Source organism: Schistocerca nitens, chromosome 4 (genome assembly GCF_023898315.1).
Source record: "Schistocerca nitens isolate TAMUIC-IGC-003100 chromosome 4, iqSchNite1.1, whole genome shotgun sequence".
Lineage (NCBI taxonomy): Eukaryota > Metazoa > Arthropoda > Insecta > Orthoptera > Acrididae > Schistocerca > Schistocerca nitens.
The window spans coordinates 113,763,392-113,789,781 of record NC_064617.1 but is presented as its reverse complement, the minus strand read 5'-3'; the positions used below and the strand labels follow the sequence as shown (position 1 = coordinate 113,789,781).

Below are 26,390 nucleotides of genomic sequence, written 5' to 3'. Positions count from 1 at the left end.
CCAATCCAAACTCAAGTTAAATCTCATAGAACTGAGAGCGTACGCTTTGTTTATATGCTATGAATTGAGTACTTGCCATGCTAGCAACTTTCAGATGATTAACAGTGTTAGTTTAACTTCCTGCTACTCAACATTAAATTGCAAAGTGTGGAGGTAGTGTGGCACTGAGTGGAGTGACACAGCAGGAAAGTGCAGGCTTCAGTCATAAGAAGCTGACAGAAAGACATCACCTAAGAGACCTATTATTAAAACCAATCAGCATTCAAATGTATTGAGAAAAAAATACTGAAATGTTACTGTACGCTGCTAGGTACCAGAACTTACCTTTCTCCAACAAAGTAGTAAGCTTTGATCATCATCACACACGAATTAGTTAAACCCTATAGTCGAAAGTAGGGAGATTAGTAACATCACATGGAACATGTATCACAAATAGTTTCCACTCTCCAGTAGGTGGTGTGTTAATAGTAACAAGCAGAAGCATAAAGTCTAGCAAGGGTATAAATTAATCAAACTGTGATCACATGTGGATGAAAACAACCAGCAATGAACTCCTTTTAATAATTAGATGTTCATGCTTTCTTGAAGATTGACACATTAGTCAAACAGTAATTTGAAAACAGGAATACATCATTTCCTGGCTGCACTTTTGTTCTCACTGAATTGCTACTGTGTGCAACAGTCTGCTTGTGATATCCAGAGGAAGTTGGATTTCGTTCAGTCGGGCCAGGGTGGGCTAGTCTTTACATAGTGTCTAAATGGATTATGGGATGTCTGACCTTATTAGGCTGACATAAGGCTTGTGACTTTCCACAGAGGTGGGTGTTTTTCAGCACATATTGGTAAGAAAGTTGTAAAAGTCCTGTTAGGAAGCAGTACTTCACTGAAGACTGCTCTTACCAGCAGTGGGAAATAGCCAATGGAAGTGCCTTAATTCTGACCCTGAAGCAGATAGACTGTATGAGCTAAATGTTAAATAATTCTGTGATGGGGTTGGGAACTGTCAAAACTGAGGAGTCAGCCGATAGAGTTAGAGGGAGGTTTTTGAAATGTGTTTTTGAAGTAGATAGTCAGTGACCCTTAGAATTTTACAAAATTATTTTCTTGTATAAAAATCTTAAGAGAAGGTGAAGGCATGTTACTGTTTATGTGCTGAGTAGGCAAAAAGAATATCAATCTCATGTCCAGTGGTTAGCTAAGAATAAATCTGATGTAAACATTACAACATGTATTTTTCACATTTGCTGTAATCTCATTGGGTTGTGCTTCACGTGGAGCAGAAGGCTAGCTAACTTGAGTACAGTCAAGTATGATTATAAGGATAGTTGTCATACAGTGTATTATGTGCAGGTTGAGTCAATGATAATACAGGGTAACAGCTTTACCAGTGCATTTAACTTGGTGGCACTGGTCCAACTAACCTGCAGTGATGTGAATAGTTGCAGTTAAGACATAAAAGAGATTAGCAGGGAAACATTATAGCTTCGAATGTCATTCAATTTTTAAACAGAATGGAATAATGTATGGCAAAATGCTGGCAATATGCTTGTTAGGGGACTGGACGGAAAACATAATATGCTTTCGTTCATAACTACATAGTGTTGTAAATAGTAATGGAAGTGATGAAAATGCCTAAATTAAACACAGGGTAATTTTTCTGTGTGAACTATGTTAATGGAAAAGTGTATTGTGGGGATTTCACTGTTTTAATTAAATACTGAGGGTCAAACAATGAAGAATCCAGTATGGAATGTAGCAATATTATGAACAGGAAAATTGCTACTCACCATATAGCGGAGATGCTGAGTCGCAGATAGGCCCAACATAAAGACTGTCACAAATAAGCTTTCTGCCAACAAAGCCTTTGTCAAAAATAGACCACACACACACACACACACACACACACACACACACACACAACTCACACACACACATGACTGCAGTCTCTGGCAGCTGAAGCCATGTGTGGCATTACTGCAGTAGTGTGTTCCGTTTGTATGAGGTGTGTGTGTGTGTGTGTGTGTGTGTGTGTGTGTGTGTGTGTGTGTGTGTGTATTTTTGACAAAGGCCTTGTTGGCTGAAAGCTTACGTGTGACAGTCTGTCTGTTGTGCCTATCTGCATCTCCGCTATATGATGAGTAGCAACATTACTTTCCATAACATCGCTAAATGCTGAAGGTAATATTTACAGTCAGCTGTCTGGTAATCTCTGAACTCCTTCCATATCCGAATCCAAGAAATACATTTCAGTACTAAAACTATTATCTGTTACATTGATAATGAGTCAGTCAACAACGGAATCCACCAAGCTACCCAAGTGACAGATTTTCTCCCCTTCTTTTGACGTACATTTCTGCTTCCTGCCTGCATTTGCCAGTGACTTGTGACATAGCTTCATGCATTAGTTGCAGTACGTCTGGCAGCTTAAATGTCATGATATTACTTGTGACAGATCCCTTATTTTGGCTCCAGATCACTTCTGTTTGGGTCATATTCCACTGGTACAGTGGCAACTGTAAAATTGTAGCATCCACATGGAGTTCTCAGTGCTGTGAAAATTGTTTCCATCTTTCTACAATTCTTATTTATTCTGGCTCGTGAAAGACCACATCTGTGGTATAAAACAATGGATATAGTTCAAATAAAGAGTATTTGATTTTTCATTTTTTTTCCTAAAATGGAATGTTATGTTTTCTTAATTTAAACAATCTTTATAAAAAAGCTTTCATAAAATATTGATAATCAAGAACTTACATGTCTGCAGTTAGAACTGAAATTTTGCATGTAGTTTGTAATTAGAAATAAAATGATATGCATTTTTCATAAAAAATTATGATTACGTATATGTTAATTAGCATAAATTTGATGTTTACATTTGAGAAGATCAATGTTAGGTTTGAACCATTGATCAATGGAATGTGCCACATTCCAGTTGTATGACAATGCCGACTGAGCTATGTGTATCCTGTTATGAAAGCTCCTTCACTTTAGCAAAAACAGTTCTCTGGAAAAATTCAAAACCAGTATTTTTCTGTAAACTTGTGAAAAAGTTGAGAACCTTTTTCTTGCCTTTTTTTTAATGGTATTCCACGTGCATTTTTCACCACAAAGCAGCGAGCAGCATCAGCCATGTTCACACTGCCTCTTAACAGTGCAACAATCAAAGCACAACAGTACAAAGACTGTGACTGTACATAATTTTTTAAATAAAAGCTACCTGGCTACAGCATGATTAAGATAAGCTGTATGGCTGTGTTGATGGCTAATACATGAGGGGGACCTACTTCAGAGAGCAAAATACCCCAGTGTACATGTGCTAAAGCTGCTGACCAGTCATTAGTTTGTGTTTGTCAAAGTGGAATTGGTAAAGTGTAATTGAAGTCAATAAATTCCACTTGTTTTCAAGGAAATTAGAGTATGATGTTTTTGTGACTTTCTCTTTATCAGCTTCAACCTATTATCCTGTTTCGTGTTTGTAGAGATTGTAGGTTGAAGTTGCTGTGAGCCAGCTGGAGGTGATGTGTGAACTGTTAGCAGTGTACATACTCCAGTCTACCCAATTGTCAGATCTAAGAATCATCCAGAGAGTAATTACGCAAGTACAGGGCTCAGAATTATTGACTTTGCTGTAGTGAGAACTTTTGTTTCTTGTGGCTCAAACCAAGTCTGGTGTCCCTTATTTAGATTCATTTCATTGTCTAGCTGTGCAGAGGATTTATCCAGAGCTGCTAATAAACATTTCTGAGTAAATGTGCAGAGCAGTGTCACGTAATGTGTCTTGTATACTACCTGTAGCAAAGAGTGCATGAATTCTGACCTTGGCTGGGAGTGGAATTTCACACAATGATATGGAAGCTCCAAGAATAGACAAAAGGAATGTCTCACATTCCGGGTGATGTAGAGGTACACTGGTCATACTGCAGAATACAGTGTAGGGAAACAGATACAAAATTGTAGTGGCAAGTTGTGCATTCCTAATAAGAGCTATGCGAGAAGCCTAAAACAGTTTGACCTTGGCAAAAGCCCCATCAGAAAATCCTTGAAATTTCCTGCTTTCTGTGAAGTCAGTGAACAGTTTTAAAATTTTTCCATTAAGTATCATGTAGATTAGTCTGCGCAGAAACTGAAGACAACATATAGAAAGTGGAAATATTGTTTTGATATTCAGAAAATGCCATGTTGCACTCGAGCCGGTGACACTAAAGTTTACTATCCATCTGGATACCCAGGAACTTCACACATGGCGCCTCGTCCAGTATATGCCCATAGATACCAACTTTTGGTGCCTGTAAGTCACTTCTAATTTGTTTGGAATTGCGGAAGCCTCTGCAGAGACCTAGGGACTCTAACACATGCCAAGACATATACTCCATAATTGTGTTTGTGCCTGCTTAATGCCTTGCTTAATGGAATTTTGCAAGATTTGCTATTAAGCTGTTGACTATGAAACTGTTGCAAGCCTGTTCCATTATTCTCATGGCTATGTCTGGTATGGATGTGTGTGAGCCCTTAAACCAATATACATGCGTCATCAGCAGATATTAGTTTCTGAAGAGTTCCCCAATGTCACTGGTAAATGATTTGTGTAGACAAAGAGCGGGAGTGGGCCAAGGACCAAACCTTGTGACACCAAACATTTAATGTTTCTATACTCTGAAATTATTATTATTTCTGTGAAATCGTTAGCTAATGTAACCATCTATTCTCTGCTTTGGGGAATTTTCTCAATTCAGTATCAATTTTCAGATGGCAAAAAAAAGCACTTCGATGTATCGTGGGTTTATCTCCTAGGGATACATGCAGGGAACATTTCAAAAAACTTAGCATGACAGTTCTTTGTTTGTACATCTATTATTGCTTATTACACGTAAAAGAAAACATAGCTCAATATCCCCTTAGGTCATCTCTCCACACCCATAATACAAGACGAAACACACAATTGATCTGCCATACTCTAGATCAGGACTTCCCAACGTGTGGTCCGCGGACCCCTTAGGGGTCCGCAGCCACCTTTCTCCAAATCGTGTAAAATAATGAGTAAAATTATTGAATAAAAATGTGAAAATCAAATTCATCACTTTTGTGTGTGTGTGTGTGTGTGTGTGTGTGTGTGTGTGTGTGTGTGTGTGTGTGTGTGTGAAAAACGTGTACTTTTACTTCAGGTTGTATCCCAAGCAGCCTTTGCCGTTCCTAAGTGAGAACGCATACACAGTTTAGTGCCGGAGAATGCAGCTTCTCTGATCGACTGTTTCGCAACTATACGGGGGTCGTTTGTGCGCCGGCTCACTGCGCTAGACGCGCTGAAACCTTTTATGCATGCACGGAGCGAGCTTTGTCGACCAATCACAGCACTCGCTGGCACATATGCGGCTTCAGGCATCGTTAAATGTTAAACTTGCTTTGTCAGTGCATTACCTATTTCATAAGTCGATTTTTGACCAGTTTATTACTTCTAACATGGATCCGTGGCTGAAGTCAGGATCATTGAAGAAGGGAGCGGTTTCTCCATCGCCTTCACAACAAGGAAAGTTTCCAGTTGAAATGAATGAGGAGGGAGGACGACCAAAGGAAGAACACTCACAAGAAGCTCCAAAGACTATTGATACTTGGGGGGGGGGGGGGGGTGTCATTGGGACCATGGCACTTTCATTAAGAAGCTTTCAGTTCCCATGGGTTTCGCTCTGAAATTTAAAGTTACTGTGCTCTTGACTGACTAGGGGTCCGCCATAGATTTTCAACTGTAGAAGGGGTCTGCCAGCTGAAAAGGTTGGGAAGCCCTGCTCTATATTGTCCAAGATACATAATAGTTATAAATATGTAGGCCTCAAACTGTTCAATATGCTCCCTAAAATGGTACAGACAGTATCTAAAAATAAATTTAAGACAACATTGGGTCAATGGCTCAGAGGCAAAGCATTTTACTCAGTTGATGAATATAAAGATTGTAATATGGCAGATTTGCTGTTTTAACTTGGGGAAAGGTACCTCTGCTTGTAGTAGGACCTAAATTTGGAAAAACAGTATCTAACATATAGGCATAATAGACCTATTTCAAGTGCTGTATATTTGTATCAATATCTTAAGATAGTGACATAGTGTTATCAGCATGTATATGATAATGACATAATGTCATCAACATGAACACTCCCCACTTAATATATATTTGTATAATGTTTTCTTTTTTATTGTAAAATTAACAATAAATAAAATGTGTGCTATTGTACTACACTAACATTCATAGGATTTATATATACATTGTTATAAAAATATACTGTAATTGAACTCATTTACGAAGCCCATTGTATAAGAAAATACCGAACGGCTAATAAAGATTCTTATTCTGTTGTTAAAATATGATTCCATCCATGCTTCGGTCAGATACTTAATGCTACACACTTTTAATTTCCCTAGTAGATTTTTGTGATGTACACAGTCAAAGGCCTTTCCAAGATCACAGACAATGTCGACTGGGTAATTTTTATTGTTACTTTTATTAGAATGAGTTTGTGAGATCATATATTGCATTCTCAGTAGAGAACCCTTTATGGAATCCAAGCTGATCTGTTGTTAAAATGTTATTCCCGTAAATATGGCTTTGTTGTAAGCAACTTCACAAAAATTTTTGTGGACTGGGAAGGAGGGATATTGGTCTATAATTAGAGGTCAGTTGCTTATCTCCACTTTTATGAACTGTTGTTAATTAAACATGTTCAGTCTAGTGGGAAAATATCTTGACTCATCAGATTGTTACAAAGGTAACTCCAAAGTGGTATTATCAAGCCAGTGCACGAGTTTTGTACTTTGGCAGAGATACTAAAATTGCAAGAAGAGTTACTACTTTTTAGTGACCTGGTTATTTTTGTGAATTCTCGAACAGATGAGTTGGCAATACTGATACATTTTGGTGGAGTATGCAGTGCCTATCTAAGTACTTTTATCTGCTTTTAAGGACAATTTATTATTTCTGTATTTTCAGCTTGTGTTAGGAAAAATTCATTGTCTCGCTACTACTGTCATTTGGGAGTTCAGTATCATTTGCCTTTCAGAGCTTACTCATTTCGTGCTTAATAATGCTTCAAATAGAAATTTTAGGTTTCTGCACCTAGTATATGGTTTTTGTCTTTTTTGTGACATTCAGAAGAATTGCGCAATACTGCATGTAGTACTCAGCGTACTCTTAGGAAATAATTACATAATTACAAATTTCTTCACATTTTTCATGCTGTAAATTCCTTCTGATGTGTAAATGTACTCCAGTATTGATTGGGTAGATTTTCAGTACTACCAGTATAGCTTTGACAGGTGTCGTATGGAAGGCCCCTTTGTACGTGCGTGATGATTGAGCTCAGTTCTCAAATCAGCTGATGTGCTTGTACACTAACTGCGAAGCCAACTACGGCATTGAAGACAGTGTTTTGATATGCCTTAATGCCATGTGATGATGGCTTGTAATTCATGGTACCTTCTCCCACAAACGTGCATAATTTTCACTGGCTTTTCTGTGAATATCTTAATGTGTGTCATAAAATGCCTGCTTTCATTGAACCAGACTGCCAGATATCTGCAGATGTTGCTAAGTGATATGAAAGTGTTATTAGTTTTAATTGTTGGGTTTCTTGTCTGAGATAGCTGACCTTTCAGTAGTATGTAGATTTGTATGCTGCTGTGATTTTTTTAAAAAAGATCATTTTATAAGTTTGACTGATAATTGGTATTTGGGTGTTACAGGCCGTTCAAGTTTTATGTTGGAGCTACGCAAGGCATCTTCAGCACTCCTGGCATTACAGACAAGGCTGACAGAGGCTCGTGAGCAACAAAATACCTTGGTTGCCAGTGTAGAGCAAAGACTGAAATGGGCAGCAGGTGCTAACCCTGCATTAGCTGAAGTGCTGGCAGCATTTGGTGAAGCAGTAGCAGCTGCCAATGAACGTATGGCACAAGACCAACGTCTTGCATCGCTGATAGGTTCAACTTGCAATGCTCTGCTACATCATGAAGCTCTCCGTACTCGAACATCAGAAGCAGTCTCACAGGATGCTGGTTTCCTGCAGGTATTAGTACTTTCATAACAGACTTCCATTAATAATATCTTTAAAACAATCAGCAGATTGATTACTGACTATTTTATCCTTCTCCTCCTTTTTAATACTTACTGCAAGTTATTAACTCATTCCTTTGGAAAGTCCAGGATGGAATAATAATAATATGAAGTGGATAGATTGCTAGTAACCACATAGACATTGAGTCCCAGACAGGGACATCGAAAAAGACTGCTAAAATATTAAGCTTTCAGGCAAAGCACTGGTCTTAATATTTAGCAAACTTTTATCCACTGTGCGTGTCAGTGACTGAACATCTCTTCTGCGTGGTGAGTAGCAACCTGTCCTTCCCGTGTTGTTGCTAACTCTCTCCTTTGTTAGAATTAACTACTTGTTGAAGATTTTTAAGTTAAACTTCATTGAATAAAAATAGTTGGTGTGGATACACAAGTCAGTCATGGCATCAGTTCATAGAGGATTGATTGAAACCTAGTTTAAAACTGAAATTTTTACCCAGAGACTGTCGTATATTAGATTTTGAGAATGTGAAACAAATACTAACAAAGAGATAGAGCCAGCCCCTCTATCTCTTTGTTAGTATTTGTTTCACATCTTTATATGAGATTTACCATTAATCATCAGATTTTGAGAATGTAAATTTGTGTTCTCCAAACATTATTTCTGTTAAATAGTCAATGTTTTTAAGTACAATGTCAAGCCTGATTTTGTGAGGAAGACCCACTCAACTCATGGTTGAGTGAGCAATCTGCATGTTGCTCCTTATTTGTAGTGTAAAAGCGTGGCAGCTGGGAGTGTGTAATGTGTGGCCTTTCCTGTAATTATCTCATTCTTGGAAACTCCTGCCACATATAATAATCAAATGTCATGCACTAAATTTTTATGCAAAGGTCATAAAAACTTGTGCTAATAAATTTTATTTTTATAAATTTGTGATTAAATTGGTTCTTTTTAATTATTCAATGGCATTCATACTTTTGTGCCAATGAGCCCTGTTGTTGTAAAGGTTGATGTGATAAACCAGTGATAGCTCTAAAATTAGTGAAATTCTATGTACAACTTTATGTATTTAAGCCAGATAAGTGGCTTCTTATTCTCATTGTTGTCTGTTTCCATCCTGTAAATTCTATCATATCAGAGATTGATTTGAGCAGAACATTCTTGTCCTGTGCCGTAAAATGTGTCTGTGCGAGGTGGCATAGTAGTTAGCACCCGACTTGCATTAGGGACGATGACTATTCATCAGTGTCTGACCATCCTGATTTATATTTTCCAGAATTTCCCTAAATCGCAACAGGCAAATACCAGGGTGGTTCCCTTGAAAGGGCACTGCCAATTTCCTTACATATTCTTGAGACCATCTGAGCTTGCCCTCCATCTCTGATGACCTTGATGTTAACAGGACATTAAACCTTAATCTTCTTTCTTCCTTCTGGAAAATGTGGCTGTTTTTACCAGACTTCTGGACTTGCCAACTCCAACCTCCAGCCTCTACCTTCTAACCGTGAAAATCCCTTGGTTGCAGTAGTTTTCCTTGATCATGAACAATTCCTAATTTCTTCTTGAATCATCCCTGGAATACTTCACAACCTAATCTTCCAAAAATCAACTCCAGCTTTGACAAAATTTCAGTATAACTTAACAATGGTCTTTTTTCATTGGTCAAATCATGCTGAATTGTCATTGGCACAGATTGGCAGAAATACGCAATGTGCACTCATATACTGTAGGTGTGTGTACTGTTGGTATCTGGGTGTGAATTTAAGCTTTTCTTTTACCTTCAAATAGTTATATATTTATAAATTATTTGGATATTACAGCTTGTGCGTTGTAATTTTCAGCTGCTAGAGCAATGTGAGAAAAGTTGTATGCTGGCAGCTAGCTGTAATCAAACAATTACACCAGCAGAAGAGAACTTGGTGCAGTTGCTTCCTCCAGCAGGGCCTGTGGACCAGGCATGGATTCAGGATATTGAGATATGTATTTCAGGTAAGACACTATTTGCAGGTGCCTGAAGAATAATTTTTTTGTTTTCATTAGTGTAAAAATGGGCACTGTGATTCTCAGGTATAGAGACTGAGCAGTGAAATTACCCGAAAAACTTCATTATTTATTTCCTTGTTGGATCGTGCGCAAGGTGTTGTAACTGGTTCAGACTTCTTATCAAATAATCAGGTGATTTGAGTATGAGCATCTCTCCTGGCCTTTTCAGTGGTTCTTTGACTAACTACTAGGTAATGTATTCAAATGATATGATGATTTTGTTTAGAAGTCTGAACTGGTTTGTGGCACCATTTGTGTACAGTGAGGCTGAAAAGGCAGAATGCCTAGTTTGCGTTATACTTCAGGCATTGAACTTACTTCCACTATCAAGTAATATTTATTTACTGTTTGTTCATTTGATTATGGTTAGCACACTGGACTCACATTCGGGAGGACAAGTATTCAAAACCATGTCCAACCATCCTGAGTTAGGTTTTCTGTGATTCCCCTAAAAATTGCTTCAGGCAAATGCCAGGCTGGTTCCTTCAAAAGGGCGCAGCTGACTTCCTTCCCCATCCTTCCCTCATCCGATGGGACCAATTACCTCGCCATTTGGTCCCCTTCACCCAACCAACCAGCCATCTCCCGGTTTTTGTATAGACACAGTTTGCTCAAATTGATGCTTAGATGAACAAAAGTATTTCACTTGTAATCAGTATGTTAGCTGACATTTTAGTTCATTTTGAAGATAATCTAGTATTCAGAAGTAAAGACTAATAATTGTTTTGTACGACTATGAGCCGTACTGTTTTTTGCTTTAATTTAGTGCGTTGCAATATAATTAAACCAGATTTTCTCATAATCGGACTTTAGTTTGACAAACAAAAGTAACAGAAATAATCTAAAACTTACTATGTGGTAGTTTCTAAATGATATCAAATGTAATATTCCTGTAGTCATGTACTGGAGGAAAATGAGATGGAGTATATGTGACTGCATCAAGTTTACATTTCAATCTGTCCATTTGCTCTGTTTTCTGTTTCCATAGCCTTGTATAATATTACATTTTTGAAACACTTCCAGATAAGGCAAAGTCATTGCAGGAAGAGATAAGCCTTCTTCAGGAAACTGTTCTTAAAACTCAAGAGACAGTAAAAGGAAAACTTCTGTCAGTTAGGGAACTTCAAACAGTCCACCTGAAACTAATGCAGGATGTCCGTAGTTTAATGAGGTCAATGACAAAGGTATGTTGCAAAGATAGTCCTTGTGGATTTCTCATTACGTGGTTTTTGACCAAATACAAACGGTGTTCTTAGTAACATCTGTTCTGTGTGTTTGCAGTTTGATGATTGCCCTCTGGTTGGTTTAAATGACTATTTGGCAAATTATCGATATTTCTTGGAGCAGTTCACCAATTTTGTAAAGGATTTATCAAAAGAAGATTTCACTGTTGAGAGAGTTTTGCAAGCAAAAGAAGAAATTGACTACTTTGGAGAGAAAATAGGTAAGTTAATCTTAAGAATGACTCAAAAATTTATGTTTTAGCTGGTAAAAATTAATTAAATACATGTGTTGCATGCTATAGCGTACCACTGAAAGTAAGTGTCCATTTTAAGGACATACCATTTTTTGTTTTGATTTTGGGGTCCAAAAACAAGCGTGGAGCTTAGAGTCAAGTGCAAAGCAAATGGAAAGTTTGAAAAATGGCACTAGGAGCCGCCACAATTAAATTTTGCCATCAGATGTGAGCAGTGCTATGCAGGTGCAAGGCTAAATACTGGCGTCAAAACTTCTGCATTATTAAAAAAAGAGGGTGGAAGAAAAGTCTAATTTTCTCTCTATTGAATTTTAATACATCCAGAAGTTCAGTATTGCTCATTTCAGGATTCGGCAGCCTTTCGAATATTTGTAGCAACAAAAATAAATTTTATACAAATATCAACAAAGCATAAGGCTTTAGGTTTGTTGTATAAGTTAGTAAGCTGTGGCTCACTCTAATTTCACATATTGTTTCATCGAAGTTTGTGAAGTTTTTGTGTTAGTGAACCATAATGAAGTGCTTTCATTTTTGTGCCAAATTGAAGAAGAAAGTTACTTCTTTTGCAAAAAAAAAAAAAAAAAAACAAAAAACAAAAAAAACAAAAAAAAAGTTCTAATTGTGCTGCAGGTCTGCAGTATGGAACTGATGAAAGCAATGTCAAATGATGGCCATTGCCAAGAGACAAATTATGTAAAGTTCCAGTAGCAGGAAAGCCTTTAGTGGGTCAAAATGTGGCTGATTTGTGCTCTTGGAGTGAGTTTGTTAACCCTTTGAATGTCAAGGTAACAGTCTATCGTCACCCCCTACTGTCGCTAATACTGTCAGGGTGCTGATTTGTCAGTACTCTGCATCGTCTTGTTTATCTTACAGAATCGGGCGCTAGATGGTGTTGGCATGCTGGTTACAGATGCTGTTTGACTCAAGCTATGTGTAGGTCGATAGCTATTGACAATTGAGCATCGTTTCTGTGAAATATTAACCTTTGATTATTCCGCTTTTGCATCTTACGTTTATTGACGTTGTGTTTCGCAGTGCATGTTTACATTCTGTTATTGCATTCTACGTCTTGTTTTTGTGCAGTACTGTTATTGATCACTGTTTCTGTGTGTTTTTCTTCACGTTAAGCATTTACAGTTTGTTTATTTTTTCTGCTTATTGTGAAAAATGCGACCTACACCAGGCCACAGCAGAGGGCTTACCAACGAAGAAATTTGTGAACTTTTAGAATGTACTAGTTATACAGTGTGTTTTAGCGAAGGTAGTAACAGTTCGGAAAGTGACAGTGATGTACTTGACGATATTGTGAACGAAAGTGAAGACGAAATGGAAGATGTACAATACACTGAAGCAATTGCGCCTAAAACACTACAGCCATTACCACATCCATTTCAAGAACTGCCAGGACCAAAACATATGCCGCCAGCAGGATCTCCTGTAATAGAATATTTCAATCTATTCTTTACTACAACGTTGCTGCAGCTTATTGTAACTGAAACAAATTGCTCAGCTAAAGTTTGTTATTAAACATGCTACATTTTCCAAACCGTATAAGAAATGGAAGAATGTGACAAGTACTGAGATGAGAGCTTTTATTGCTTGCTTACTAAATATGGGACTCAATAAAAGGCCCACAATGCTCTCATACTGGAGCACAAAACCTTCACAGACATTTCCATGGTTTGGCAAAATGTTTTCTGCCCACCGATTTAGGCATTTTATGAAATTCTTTTATCTTGTGGATAGTCAGAAATGTCCAGCACCAGGCCATCCTGATTATGACACATGTATCAGGTACCAGCCATTGGTAGGTCATGCTAATAATATATTTAGACGTCATTACACACCTCATGAACAACTTAGTATTCATGAGTGTCTAGTTGGCACTAAATGTCACACTTCCCTATTACAGTATTTGCAACTGATGATCCTCGTGGTTCTTTGGGTCTGAGAAAACTTCCAGTGAAGAAAGAGTCAAGATGTTGTGTATGTACTAGTGAGGGAAGGAAAAGGTCAAGAACTGTTTGCAATAGATGTAATAAGGGGTAGCATGGTGAATGTTTTCCTAAACACAAATGCTAAGTCATGCAAAACTGTGGAACATGATCCCACTTCATCACAACAAAGCTACTGAAGAATTCTGGCATGCCAAACAATAAGATAAACTGATCTCTCAGGTTTTCCCAGAGTGAGTGATAATGAGCTCCTTGGTGTTCAGCAGAGTTGTTGTTTCTATTTGCTGCACAATATTTTGATGAGCGACCCAACCATCTTCGTCTGGTGCTGCGAGGGCCAATTATCTTTCCTCAATATCTTAGTTAAGACAAGACCTGGTGGGTCCTTCAGTCATAGAGTACATAGGAAACCCACACACATTGACCTCGTGTCTCCATGCCTCAAGCCATCACCATCGATCACAAAGAAATTCGGTGTTGAAGACTCTGGTCCATAGAGCTTGAACAGTTTTAGACAAGAAGAGCCTCACCAGAGAATTAAAACACCTACTGGTGTTCCGAAGGAATGGGTACTCAGAGCATCAAGCTGAACAAGCGATGCAGTTAAAATTGAGAACACCTAACAAAGAGGATGGCACTGAGGAAGATAATCCAAAGATCACTTATCTGCCTTACGCTGGCCCAATATCTGGAAGGATCAGTAGACTCCTACAGAAAAATTGCGTCCAGTATATTTCGCTTCCTTCAATTAAAGTAAAAAGTATTCTTTGTAATGTTTAAGATGATCGTGGTCTCCAAGAGCCGGGCGTATATTGCATTCGATGCAAATGTGACTTTCAGAACGATCGAGGAGAGATGCAAGGAACATCAGTGACACCTAACTAAAATAAACAAGTAAATCAGCTGTCACTGAACTCTGCCTCGAATATAATTATGACATAAAATACCATGAGAGTCACATCATGGTGCGAACACAATGCCCGAGACAGCATAATTGAGGAATTTGTCAAAATAAAGATGTTGGAAAACTTAAGAAACAAGGACACATGTTTAAATTTGAGTAACACTCAGGGCCTACCATGAACTTACTGGAACCTCACAAACCATTACAATTATCAGAATTGGGGGGAATTTGCATTTTATGGAGTATCAGTGCGTGGTCTGTGAAACAAAAGAACATCAAAGAGAGCAGTGGATGTCGGGAACCGAACTCCGCTTTAAATAGCGGCGGGAGACCAACAATAGCTCACAGTCTGGTTGAAGTCGAGGCAACGAGCACACATAATAGCAAAACTCATAGAAGACAGCTGGGTTGGTCATCAAAATATTATGCAGAAAATGGTAACAACAACTTGGCTGAAAATCTGGGAGCTCACTATTAATGACATAAAGACTCTGCAAACATGATCTCCTAGTCGACCGAGCCTGTATGGTTTGCCTGAAATTCACAAAGAAGGCATTCCATTGTGACCTGTTGCTCCATTGCGTGATTTGACCAACTACATAAAATACTAAATGGCCTACAGAAATATTCTCCTAACTGTGACAACAGAGGAAGTCACAGAAAATTTGATACAAAATATAATTGTGTTGCAGCAAGAACTCTATGAAACATGGAAGCTGTCGTCCACACACACACACACACACACACACACACACACACACACACACACACACACCTGCCATAGTATCATGGGGCAGTGTCTGAAGCCAGGAGGACTATGGAAATCGGGAACATTCTACCCAGAAGAATTCTGATCACCCTCCCACCCAAAGTGGCATTTCCATTGCCCATGAGACTACACAGTATTCTAGTACATCCTTACACCAAACGTATTCCCAAACCCTTACCACATGGTTCACGCCACAGAGGAAGGGAAGACTCAGGTTCAACACCTGACCATTACATCCACCTTCCATACCCCCACCCCCTCCTAGCATGTCCCACCCCTTCCTGTCATGAGCTTATCCTATCCTAACAGAGGCAGGCCTACCTGTGAAAGCTGCCACCCTCTCATATACCAGTTCTGCTGCAATTTCTGCACGGTGTTTTATGTCCACCCAAATGAATGGCCACTGCCAGTCTGTGGTCCAGAGCAGAGTTCACCGTCGAGTGGCAGAACGCACTGCTGAGTACAACGTGCTCAATTTCAGTGGTTGCTCCACAACCTGTACAATTTGGATCCTTCTCACCCCCCCCCCCCCCCCCCAATAACACTTCTTGGAATTATGGGTATGGGAGTTGTCTTGAAACACATCCTCCAATCACATAATCCTTCTGGTGTCCGCCAATTAGTCCCTGCCCCATACTCACCTCCCCCCTTGCTCTGTGACCCCAACTTCACATGCACTGCACTCACCTCCCCCCCCCCCCTCCCTGTACTCCCCTTCCCAATCCATTCCTCCATATCATCATATGCACAACTCCCATGCCTTCTGCCAGAATGACCTCACTGATGCTGCATTCCTGACCCATGCATCTGCTGCCTGTCCCTCTCAGCCATTAGCCACTTTACTCATCCCCCACCCACACTTCCCTTTTCTGCCTGTTTCTGTCCTTGCCCTTTCCATCCAACACAACCCCTGATCCTAGTTGCGCTGTAGTGCTGAAACAGTGTAGTCACACTGTGTGTGTGTGTGTGTGTGTGTGTGTGTGTGTGTGTGTGTTTGTTTTAATTTTCATAATCTTTTAAAATAAAAAGTAATAAAATTTGACATTAACTGTGACTGTAAGCTGTTGGAGTATGAGTACAGGTGTCACCAACTTTGTGACACTACAAAGCAAATCATTGCACTTGCTTCACTTATGCAGCTGTACAAGCCTACAAATTGATCTTTTTTTTTTATCCAATAACTTTCTTCTTCAATGATTAATGTGTCTCTCTCTTTCAACTTTTCTTGTATGTGATATATTGTGTACTGTGGTACTGATCCCCTAAGACAGTGTAAAATTTCCGATGATAACAGTTCTGATTCTGTTTGTGTGTTCCTGACCTGTTAAATTGTTGATTTGTTTACAGGAAAAGTGTATGGGCAGTTAGTTGAGTTTTCAAAACAACTGAAGCCTGGTGGCCAGGAAGCAAAGCCTCGGAGGCCTCCACTGATGAGGCAAGAGAGCTTGTGCTTTTCTCCCCAGAGAGGCATACCACAAGCTCCAACTAATCACAGGCGTGATCCAAACACAGGCAAAGGTGAGCGGAACTGCCTATATAGATCTTACTATCACATTAGATCACCGGAGTTATTGAAAAGATACAGCTGGTGGTTGTAATTTCAAATAAGAAAGACAGTTTGCCATCATCTGTACAAATTTATTATTTATTTTCTACTGATTTCACCAAAGAGAAAGCTTACATTGTATTGGCAGGGTTCAGTCCTCTTGTTACTACATTAATGGTGATTCTATTTATACAGAGTGAAGTCAGTTTCCTGCTGATATGAAAATCACGACCTGTTATACATGGTACTATAAACAATTTAACGCAGATGGTATTCAATTTATTCAGTTGAAAGTTGAATTATGTATCTGTCTAACATACAGCTTCAGTCAATGGAAAACTCAGGATGGAATAATGACAGGATTATGAGAAGTATAGATCGCTGATCACTGTGTGGTAGAGATCTTGAGTTGCAGGCAGGCACGTACACAGAGAGACTGCTAAACATGTAAGCCTTCAGTCATAAGGCCTTTTTCTGGATTAGACAAAAAACACACTCACACGTAAATGTTTAGCAGTCTTTCTGTTGTGCCTTTATGCGACTCAACATGGTGAGTAGCAATCTATGCTTTCAATAAAAATGTACAGCTTCATTTCGTTCTATGAAGATTGTTACTGTGACTAAAACCAGTAGAAAATAAATTTGTACTGCTGAGGGCAAACATACAGACCTTGATATTCCTGATAGCAGTATAAAGTCACCTCATTAAACTGTAAGAAAAAATCAGTTTCTTATCTGTGATTTATGCTTAACTAAGTCCTCCACTAAGTAAGCAACAGAATAAAGAGTTATAATACATTATGCTTCTTTTGCAGCTGTCCAAGAAAGAAATGCATATGCATTGGGAGTCTGGCGTAGAGTACGTATGAAACTGGAAGGTAGAGATCCTGACCCTAACAAGAGAGCCTCTGTTCAAGAACAGGTAAGGAGAAATAACTGACTTCAATTGAAGTGGAACATTTCACCCTTCCTCCTATCCCCCCCCCCCCCCTCCCCATGTTTGTTTCCATTGCTCTATATTACATATTTGGGTATGCACACACTCAAAATATAAAGAAGTTTCCAGTGGTACATACTGAAACAATCAGTACTATTTCCTGAACAATTCCTTCGGTGTACAGCAGGGTGTGCAATGTTCTGAAACTTTCTGATGGATGAAAACTGTATACTGGGCCAGAACTCTTTGATTTGGAACCTTGCCTTTTTCATGTAATGGTCTCACTTGCTGAATATGCGGGCACAACTCGTGAACCATTCTCCCACTTTCAATATTGATTAGCAAACAAAAAAATTAGTCAGCCCACAACTCACTCACTGATGAATGACAGATGGTACAGTTAAAACACAAGCACATGCACATGTGTATCACCTGTCCAGTGACCACTCATAAGTGTCAGTACTACACAGAATGATTTAAAGATTTATTCTGATGCCACAGAATGAGGAAAAGCTGAAAAACTTACTGTGGTTTAGTTTTCTTTTGGCTATGCCTATGCACCACAGTATAGGGCTTACTAGTACACTTTTGCTTGTGTTGTAATCCTAAACATATTATTATCATAGCATTATTTGTAAGCTATTCTACTTTTGCAGCTGAATGTGATATTGAATGGCTAAGACACTGGACTCTGGTTTGTTTCCCAGATTCACTTCACGTGAATGCTTTCGGCAAAATTTCTGCTGTTCTTCAAACTCAGACATTGTCCAGTTGTGTTAGTTCTTTACTTGTGATAGCTTTGTTGTTAATCATACGTCAAATTTGAACTTTTTCCCCATTTTTCTGCATCTGTTAGTCAGATTTCTAAGTAAATGTGCTAAGGCCACTATTTTCAGTTTCTGTCGTAGCAGGCAGCCAGTGTGGTGTCCTTAAATATATTTCTGTACATCATAGTGAAACAGTGTACATTTTTTATGTGAACAGCTCTGATTACAGATTGGGAAATTATCATTTTGACATACGCCATACTGTAAACATCTGGTCTAAATCAAATCCGGTGGTGTTTTTTCAATGTGTTTGATTCACATGCCCCTATACAATGCATATACAGAAACATCTCTGCTTAATCATTACAACCACAGCCATTCACTTGCTGGTGGTCATAAAATAGTCTCATGTGCTTACTATTTCAGCTTCATTTTTATATCCCCACTGTAGGTCGTCACATCAGTAGACATACTCATATACAATCAACTTGTTAGTTTCTTTGCTTGTAATTTAAACAAAGTCACACACTAAATTACTATGTAAGTTGTGCAATGTTCTGCTTACTACTATTAAATTACTACTAAATTACTGTGATTTGCAAGTGGGTGGCGACTTGTCTGGAAAATCGGAAATAACCTGGGAAAATCAATTTGGAAAAGTGAGCTAAATGCCAAGGATTCTGAAGGACTCGTGGCATTTCGAGAGAATCTGGAAATAGTTGTACTGCTTTGTTGACAGAAATAATGTTCAGTCATTTTTGCTATAAGTGACTCTGAAATTCTGCTTCGGAAACAGTCTATTGTGGATTCGTGTAAGCGAAGCATCCACATTTGAACATTTATTTTTGTAGATCAGACTTCGAATCCAGGTCATTTGTTTCAGTGCCAAGTAACTTGGCTAACACTCTCACAGTGTCCTGTTCCAAGTTAACAATGATCATAGTATGAAGAGTATCTAGTTTCAAACTACACTCTAGTTTGAAACTCAATTGTTCTCAACATCTGTTGAAATTACATTCATGTCGCACCAGTTCAAAGTGTTTTTGTGAAGTTGTGAAGTTTCTCATATACTTAAAATTAGATAGCATTGCACAGAATGCTGATGGACAGCTGTAATGATAACATTTTTCAAGGACAAGAGCTTATACCTTACAGATGGTTCTAAAACTGTTGTTTCATTTTCACTGTTTTGGTATCTTCTAGCTGATGGTTTAGCCACAAATCTCACCACCCGTATACTCACAAAATTGGAGTCAAAAGTCTTTCTGCTCTATTTCTATAATGACATTAATTTTGTCAGTCAGGCTTAAAAGGCACTACAGCAGAATTAGGAGCACCTAATATGTTACTTTTACAAAGGTATCTTTTGTGGCTTTGTTTGCCTATTCTGGTCTCTTGAGTGCTTACTCCATGATTTTGGTTCTAGAATATGCTAAAGTGTACATAGCATAAAAAAATACAAAAAAGTGGTTCTGTTATTGGTGCATATGTACCTGCTCCTACTGTAGGGCAATTTATCTTCACTTCATTTGGTATTATAACAAGAAGCAAATTCATTTCATATTCAGAAATGATTAGTTATTACTAAGAATCACACAGTATTTTGAAATAGTTACATGTGATCCAGAATACAGATGCCTGAATGATAAAATAATGTAGATTGTATATATCTGTGTAAATGAAGTTCATAATAAAGCATTCTAAATTTATATGTAGTAATAGTGATACGAAGCATTATGATTGAACATTATTTCTTGAACAGTGGAAAAAAAATTATCAGTTTCATATTTATCTCGATTTCAATACCATCTGAACTACATATAATCACTTATAAGTTGAAACAGTTCATTTATGGGCATGAAAGCAAGGAAAATAAAACTTGCTCTCACATGCGGCAAAAAATTCTTCAAGGAAATATTTGAATTTGAATAACACAGAAATCTAAGGTTTTCTTTTATTTGGGGGGGGAATCAAACAATGAAAAATACAGGAAGGAGTAATGACAATCTTACGAACACTGAGTGAGTGAGTGAGTGAGAAAAGGCCTCCTGGCCAAAGCTTAACTGTTTGACAGTCTTTTTGTTGTGTGCCTATCTGAAACTCAACATCTCCGCTATATGGTGAATAGCACTCTATCCTTTTCATAATAAAGATCAAAATAATCTATTTTTTAGTTTAGAAATTGGCTTAGCTTGGGAAAACTTATGTTGTTTACCACCTGAGTGCACTGATGTAGGCTTTTGTTCCTTTCTGACACTAAAGATTTTATTGTAGCTTCTGTAATTAAACTGATATTTAACTTTTGTGTTTACAAAATATCACCTTGTTTCAGGTTGATTATGTAATTCGAGAAGCAATGTGCCTTAAGAACTTGGCTCTGCTATATGAGGGCTGGACACCTTGGGTTTGAAGAAATACAAGGGAATGGGCAGGTTCAGTCCACTGGAAGATGTAATCTTCCGCACGTCGCCCCCCAGCTGGCGGGAAGATACCGTGGAGGGGGGGGCACTCGAAGGCAAAGTTGCTTTCCATAAGACTACGGTCTCAACTTTAAAAATAAAAGCAACAGTTACTTTCTCCCTCCCTCCTTATCAGCTGCTGTAACTTACTCATTTCACAGTAAATTGTGACATGGCTGTCATTTTATCAGTACTCTGGCTTGCGTGAACGCTCGCAATTCAAGGGAGGTAATGTAATGTGTTTTAATGAAATTTTCCGATGTATTACATGAAGTAGCTTTCAACATAATCATTATTGATCCTTTCGGAAAAAAGAATTAAAATCTTAAACTTATTTTGTAATGTTTCTCATTGTTCATAAAGAAGGTATTTTATTTCTCTCTTACAGAGTATTCGGGATTATGGTTTTATATGCTTTAGGATTGTGAAAACAGAATTGTTACTTGAATAGTTCAAAATCATATCTCCTGTCATACAAATCAATTTGTTTTAGTATTTACATCACATTGCTTCCTTTTTATTAATAGTGATTCATGGGAACATGTCTCTAATAGTTACTTGTTTTCCATGTCACAGCAAAACAGCTTAAATTGTAATGTGGGTTTTGAGTAAGATAAGTAACAACACGCATTATATGTAAGAGGCTGGGTTCGAAAACTCAGTAGGATAGGAGGGAGGGGCTTCATGAGAAACTTCTGGCAGTGAAGCCTAAAAAATTTGAAGTTTCATACATTATAAGCAGCAGTACACACACTTCAGCAGCAACAACTGCACGAACCTGGCACACCTGTTTTTCAGTTCCGTATTTCGTCGCAGACTTAAGAGTAATTAATAACTTGAGTAATAAGCAGCATTACTTTCTCAAGTTGTGATTCAGTTTTGTTTTAACATATAATAGGAAACATTGTGGATGTTTTATGAGAACATTAGGAAAATTAATAAGAAGTTTTTGGTGGCGGACCAGACGTGTATCAGTTGTTGTAATTGAGAGCTGCTCAATATGTACCACATGCTTGCATGTTGCATTCTTTGTGGTACAAAACACAAGTCTTAGCATGGGAGAAAATTGTCTTTTGCAAGTATATCAGACAAATAAAAGGTAACCAACCATGACTTGTGTATTTCTTTGTACATCCAGTGTTAAGTTTATTATTTGACTGTGAAAGTGTAACATCTATTCAGAAAATAGTTTATTCTGACAATGGTAATCAATTTTATTTTTCACTTTTATATGTTGCTGATTACCATTGAACGTTCTTCACAATTTTAAGTCGAACAAAATGATATATTTTAATGAAGTTAGTTCTGCAACTGAATATTATTTTTTTCCTTACTCGTTAATTGTGTACTGTGAACTTTATTGTATAGTGGATCATTACTAATGTTTTTGAACAAAATTACACCAGCAGTCACTGACTTAAAGTTGCGTAACTATGTTTCGTAACTATGTGTTTTTTTGCTTTGTACAGAATAATTAAACATTTCATCTTTGCAAGCAGTAAACCTTTGAAGAACTTCAGGTTGTATGGATTATTAAAAATCATAACACTTTTAAAAATTGGTTTATATATAAATTGTTACATGCTATCAGTATAGTAAGATCAAAATCTGAAATAACACATGAAGAACGATTAAAATTTATTCATGTGTTGCTCTATAGAAGTATACATTCAGATTTCTGTTGGGCATCTCTGTAAGATCAACAAATTTATGCATATGAAATGCTTGTCACAACCTGTTTTAAAATATTTTGTGCTAAAACATTATAATTTTCCCTATTTCCATTCAGCAATGTTAGTTTCCAATATTTTGGTCTCACCAGGAATGAATTCAAAATTAAGGGCAAGTGCCACTTAAAAGCTTCAATTATACAAGATTCATATTTCCCTTGTTCTTTATCTTTTCCCATCCACAAATAAAACTTTAATTTTCCTAGTTGTACTGCAATTTATCTTTTTGTTTATCTTTTTGCCAAGAAGTATTGCAAGCAGATTAAATTGGTTAGTTATGTGTGTATATGTTGTGGGAGGTAAACAAACTTCCAGTGAAATGGGTATGGTATGCCAGCAGTGTTGGACCATCAGGTTGTATGATGTACAGAATAATATTGGTAATGATGCTTGAATATATACTGTTAATTCTTATTCTCCACTCTAATAAAATAATCATCTCAAAAATGTATTTGTGTATTTATTTAACTCTTATTTAAGCCAATTTTCCCATTCCAAGTGAAAATTATTGTTAACACTTCAAAATTTAAGGAGAAAATGCATTTCCTTGGTATAGCCACCACAAGAATTCTGACAGCATACATACATGTGTGTACCATGAGGTGAGACTTTGTACACTTGATGAGCATAAACATTATCTCTTAATCCTTAAAACTTTAGATTAAAGTCATATTTTTAGAACCCTTAGAATAAAATTAATTAGTGCTTCCTGCTTTCAGTAAAATTTTACTTTGCAAGACTTGGTAACTCATGTGACTCTTGTACTTTAAGACAGTCCATGAACTGTAATAAACTGTAATATTGCAAAAACAATATTTGCAATACATAAATGCTAGTGATCTGTTAATTGCTTGTTTGTTTTTTTGTGGATTTTAAATCTAATTTTCTTCAAAATTCTGCTCAGAAAGTGGGTTTGTATTATCATTTAAAGCCAAAGTTGTGGCTATTCCTTTGAAAAGAATGCTGTTTGTATGCCATTTCTAATGACCATATCGTCAGCATAACATAAACCTTACTCTTCCTTCCTTCTGCTAAGAAAATTTGTGACAATGTTGAATTTGTTGTTGTTCAGACTAGATATATAAGATACCATAGTCATTAGCATCCACTGTGTTATTTGAAGCTTCTCAGAAAATACATAATATAGTAAAATAATCAGAAAACACACAATAAAGTAACAAAATCTTGACAGAGAAGGCTAGAGTGCTTAAAGAAATGATAGTATATAACCAGCTACAAAATAAAACAAACTTCTTGCTTCCCGGGGCTGCGAAGAGTGGCCAACTAGAATTAAATCATCAACTGAAATAGAGGAGAAAATTTCTCTTATTAACAAATTGGTTGCATTTGTGATGTTCCTGCCTATGTATTTAAAGAAAATTCTAGTTAAAGTGTAATTACATACAAACACACACTCTTGTATTGATTAATTTGATATGTCAACATTTATAAAAGGATAGATTGCTACTCATCGTAAAGATGACATGTTGAGTTGCAGGCAGGTACAATGAAAAGACAATTACACACTAAGCTTTTGACGAAAGCTTTCTTCACAAAAGAAAGGAAAGCACACACATTCACACAAGCAGGCACACCTCATGCACGTGACTGCTGTCTCCGGGCACTCTTGCCAGACTGCAACTGTTGCATTGAACAAAAGCAGCAATCTAGAGTGGGGGAAGGGAAGGGGGAGGTATAGCAGAGTACAGGTGGGGGGAGAAAAGAACATTATCTGGCAGAGCATGCAGAGACTATAAGGTGACAAGCAAGGCTGCCAGGCGCAACTTCAGGAGGCTGGGGGGAGGGGCGACCACAATGAGTGGAAAAAGACAGTAGTTTTGTGTGCAGGATGTGAGGACAGTAGGTTATTGTAGGTTGCGGCAGGGATGATTTTGGGAGTAAAGAATGTGTCGTAAAGATAGCTCCCATTTCCTCAGTCCAGAAAACCTGGTGGCAGAGGAGAGGATCCAAATGGTTAGAGTTGTAAAGCAGCCATTGAATTAAACCATGTTATGTTCAGCTGCATTTTGTGTTACAGGGTGATCTACTTTGCTGTTGGCCACAGTTTGGCAGTGGCCATTCATCACAGTGGACAGCTGGCTGGTAATCACACCAATATAAAAAGCTGTGCAATGCTTGCAGCAGAGCTAGTATATGACATGATTGATTTCACAGGTGGCCCAGCCTCTGATGATGTAGGATAAGCCTGTGACAGAACTGCAATAGGAAGTGCTGGGTGAGTGGATTTGCCAGATTTTGCACTTGGGTCTTCCACAGGGATATGATCCCTGTGACAAGGTGTTGAGATTGGGAGTGGCATAGGGATGGACTAAGATGTTGCTGAGGTTGGCTGGGTGACAGAACACCACTTTGGGAGGTGTGGGAACAATCTTGGGTAGGATGCCCCTCATTTTTTGAGCATGATGATATATAACCAAAGCCCTGACGAGGGATATGGTTCAGTTGTACCAGTTCGGGGTGGTATTCAGTGATCGGGGGACCACTCCTATATGACACAGGAAATCCGTCGCAAATTAGGTATTTGGGGGGGGGGGGGGAGGTAGTGCTCGTCTGTGAGGACTTTTTGTGAGACCTTCAGCATACTGCGAAAGGCAGTTCGTATCACTGCAGATACATCGCCCCTAGGTGGCCAGGCTGTATGGGAGGTTTCTTGTTGTGTGTGTGTGTGTGTGTGTGTGTGTGTGTGTGTGTGTGTGTGTGTGTGTGTTTTGGACGGCAGCTATCGAAATGCAGATACTGTTGATGGTTGGTGGGTTTAATTTGGATCGAAATGCAGATACTGTTGATGATTTGGTGGGTTCAATTTGGACAGAGGTATGGATGGAGCCATCAGAGAGGGTGTGGTCAACATCCAGGAAGGTGACATGCTGGGTTGAGGAGGAATGGGAGAGAAGGGGATGAGGTTGTGAAGGAATGAGGGTAGAATGTCCTGGCATGAGGCCAGATTGTGATTTTCTCAGTGAACCTGAACCAGATGAGGGGTTTCAGAGGTTAGGAAGGTTTCCTCTAGGTGGCCCATAGACAGGTTGGCATAGGAGACTGCCATGTGGGTGTCCATGACTATGCTGAGGATCTGCTAGTGTGCCTTCCCTTTAAAGGAGAAGTAGATGTATCTTAGAAGAAAGTTAGTAAGGTGTATGAGGAATGAGGCAAGATCATGTGCACGAGTGGTGGTGGTTTATAGGCAAGTGGCATCAACCATGGTGAGTAGGGATCAAGAGGTAAAGGGTTGGGGATGGTGGAGAGTCTGAAGAAAGTGGTTGGTATCTTTGATGTGGGAAGCTAGATTTTGGGCAATTGGTTGGAGGTGTTGGTGAGTAAGTGCTGAAATTCTTCAAGTGGAGGCACAATAACAACCTGCAGCGAGTTGTTGAGGACAGTTACCAGAGTAAGGAAGGAACTGGATTCATGGGAGAGGTTCAGGGAAGGGCTTAAGGCTTTAAGCAGGTATTGGAGGTTATGTTGGACTTTGGGCTGGGATCACTTTGGCAGAGGACTTCCACCAGGTAGTCACTGATGACAGTGGTGGAATCTTTGTCTGCAGGTAGGATGATTAGCTGAGAATCTGTTTTGAGGCTGCATATGGCTGTTCTTAGTTCTATTGAAAGGTTAGTATTCATAGGAAGGGACTTGGGGAGGGATGGTGCTGCTCTCTGCCAATGCACCAACTAGTCTTTCCACCTCTGCTCCTCTCCTTTCCATCTCCTTCCTTCCTCCTCCTCCTC

General features: G+C 38.4%; 1 protein-coding gene across 1 annotated transcript in view; it reads left to right on the top strand.

Annotated features, from left to right (window-relative positions):
• The window catches only part of LOC126253189 (serine/threonine-protein kinase SMG1), a 395,243-nt gene extending 372,150 nt beyond the window's left edge, over window positions 1–23,093 (top strand). The window contains exons 49-55 of the mRNA XM_049954353.1: window positions 7,729–8,051; window positions 9,899–10,046; window positions 11,124–11,284; window positions 11,382–11,544; window positions 16,553–16,723; window positions 17,567–17,673; window positions 20,788–23,093. Of these exons, the coding sequence (XP_049810310.1) occupies window positions 7,729–8,051; window positions 9,899–10,046; window positions 11,124–11,284; window positions 11,382–11,544; window positions 16,553–16,723; window positions 17,567–17,673; window positions 20,788–20,865 (1,151 nt within the window). The 3' untranslated portion in view covers window positions 20,866–23,093. The remainder of the gene's footprint in view (window positions 1–7,728; window positions 8,052–9,898; window positions 10,047–11,123; window positions 11,285–11,381; window positions 11,545–16,552; window positions 16,724–17,566; window positions 17,674–20,787) is intronic.
• The last annotated feature ends 3,297 nt before the right edge of the window (window positions 23,094–26,390 follow it).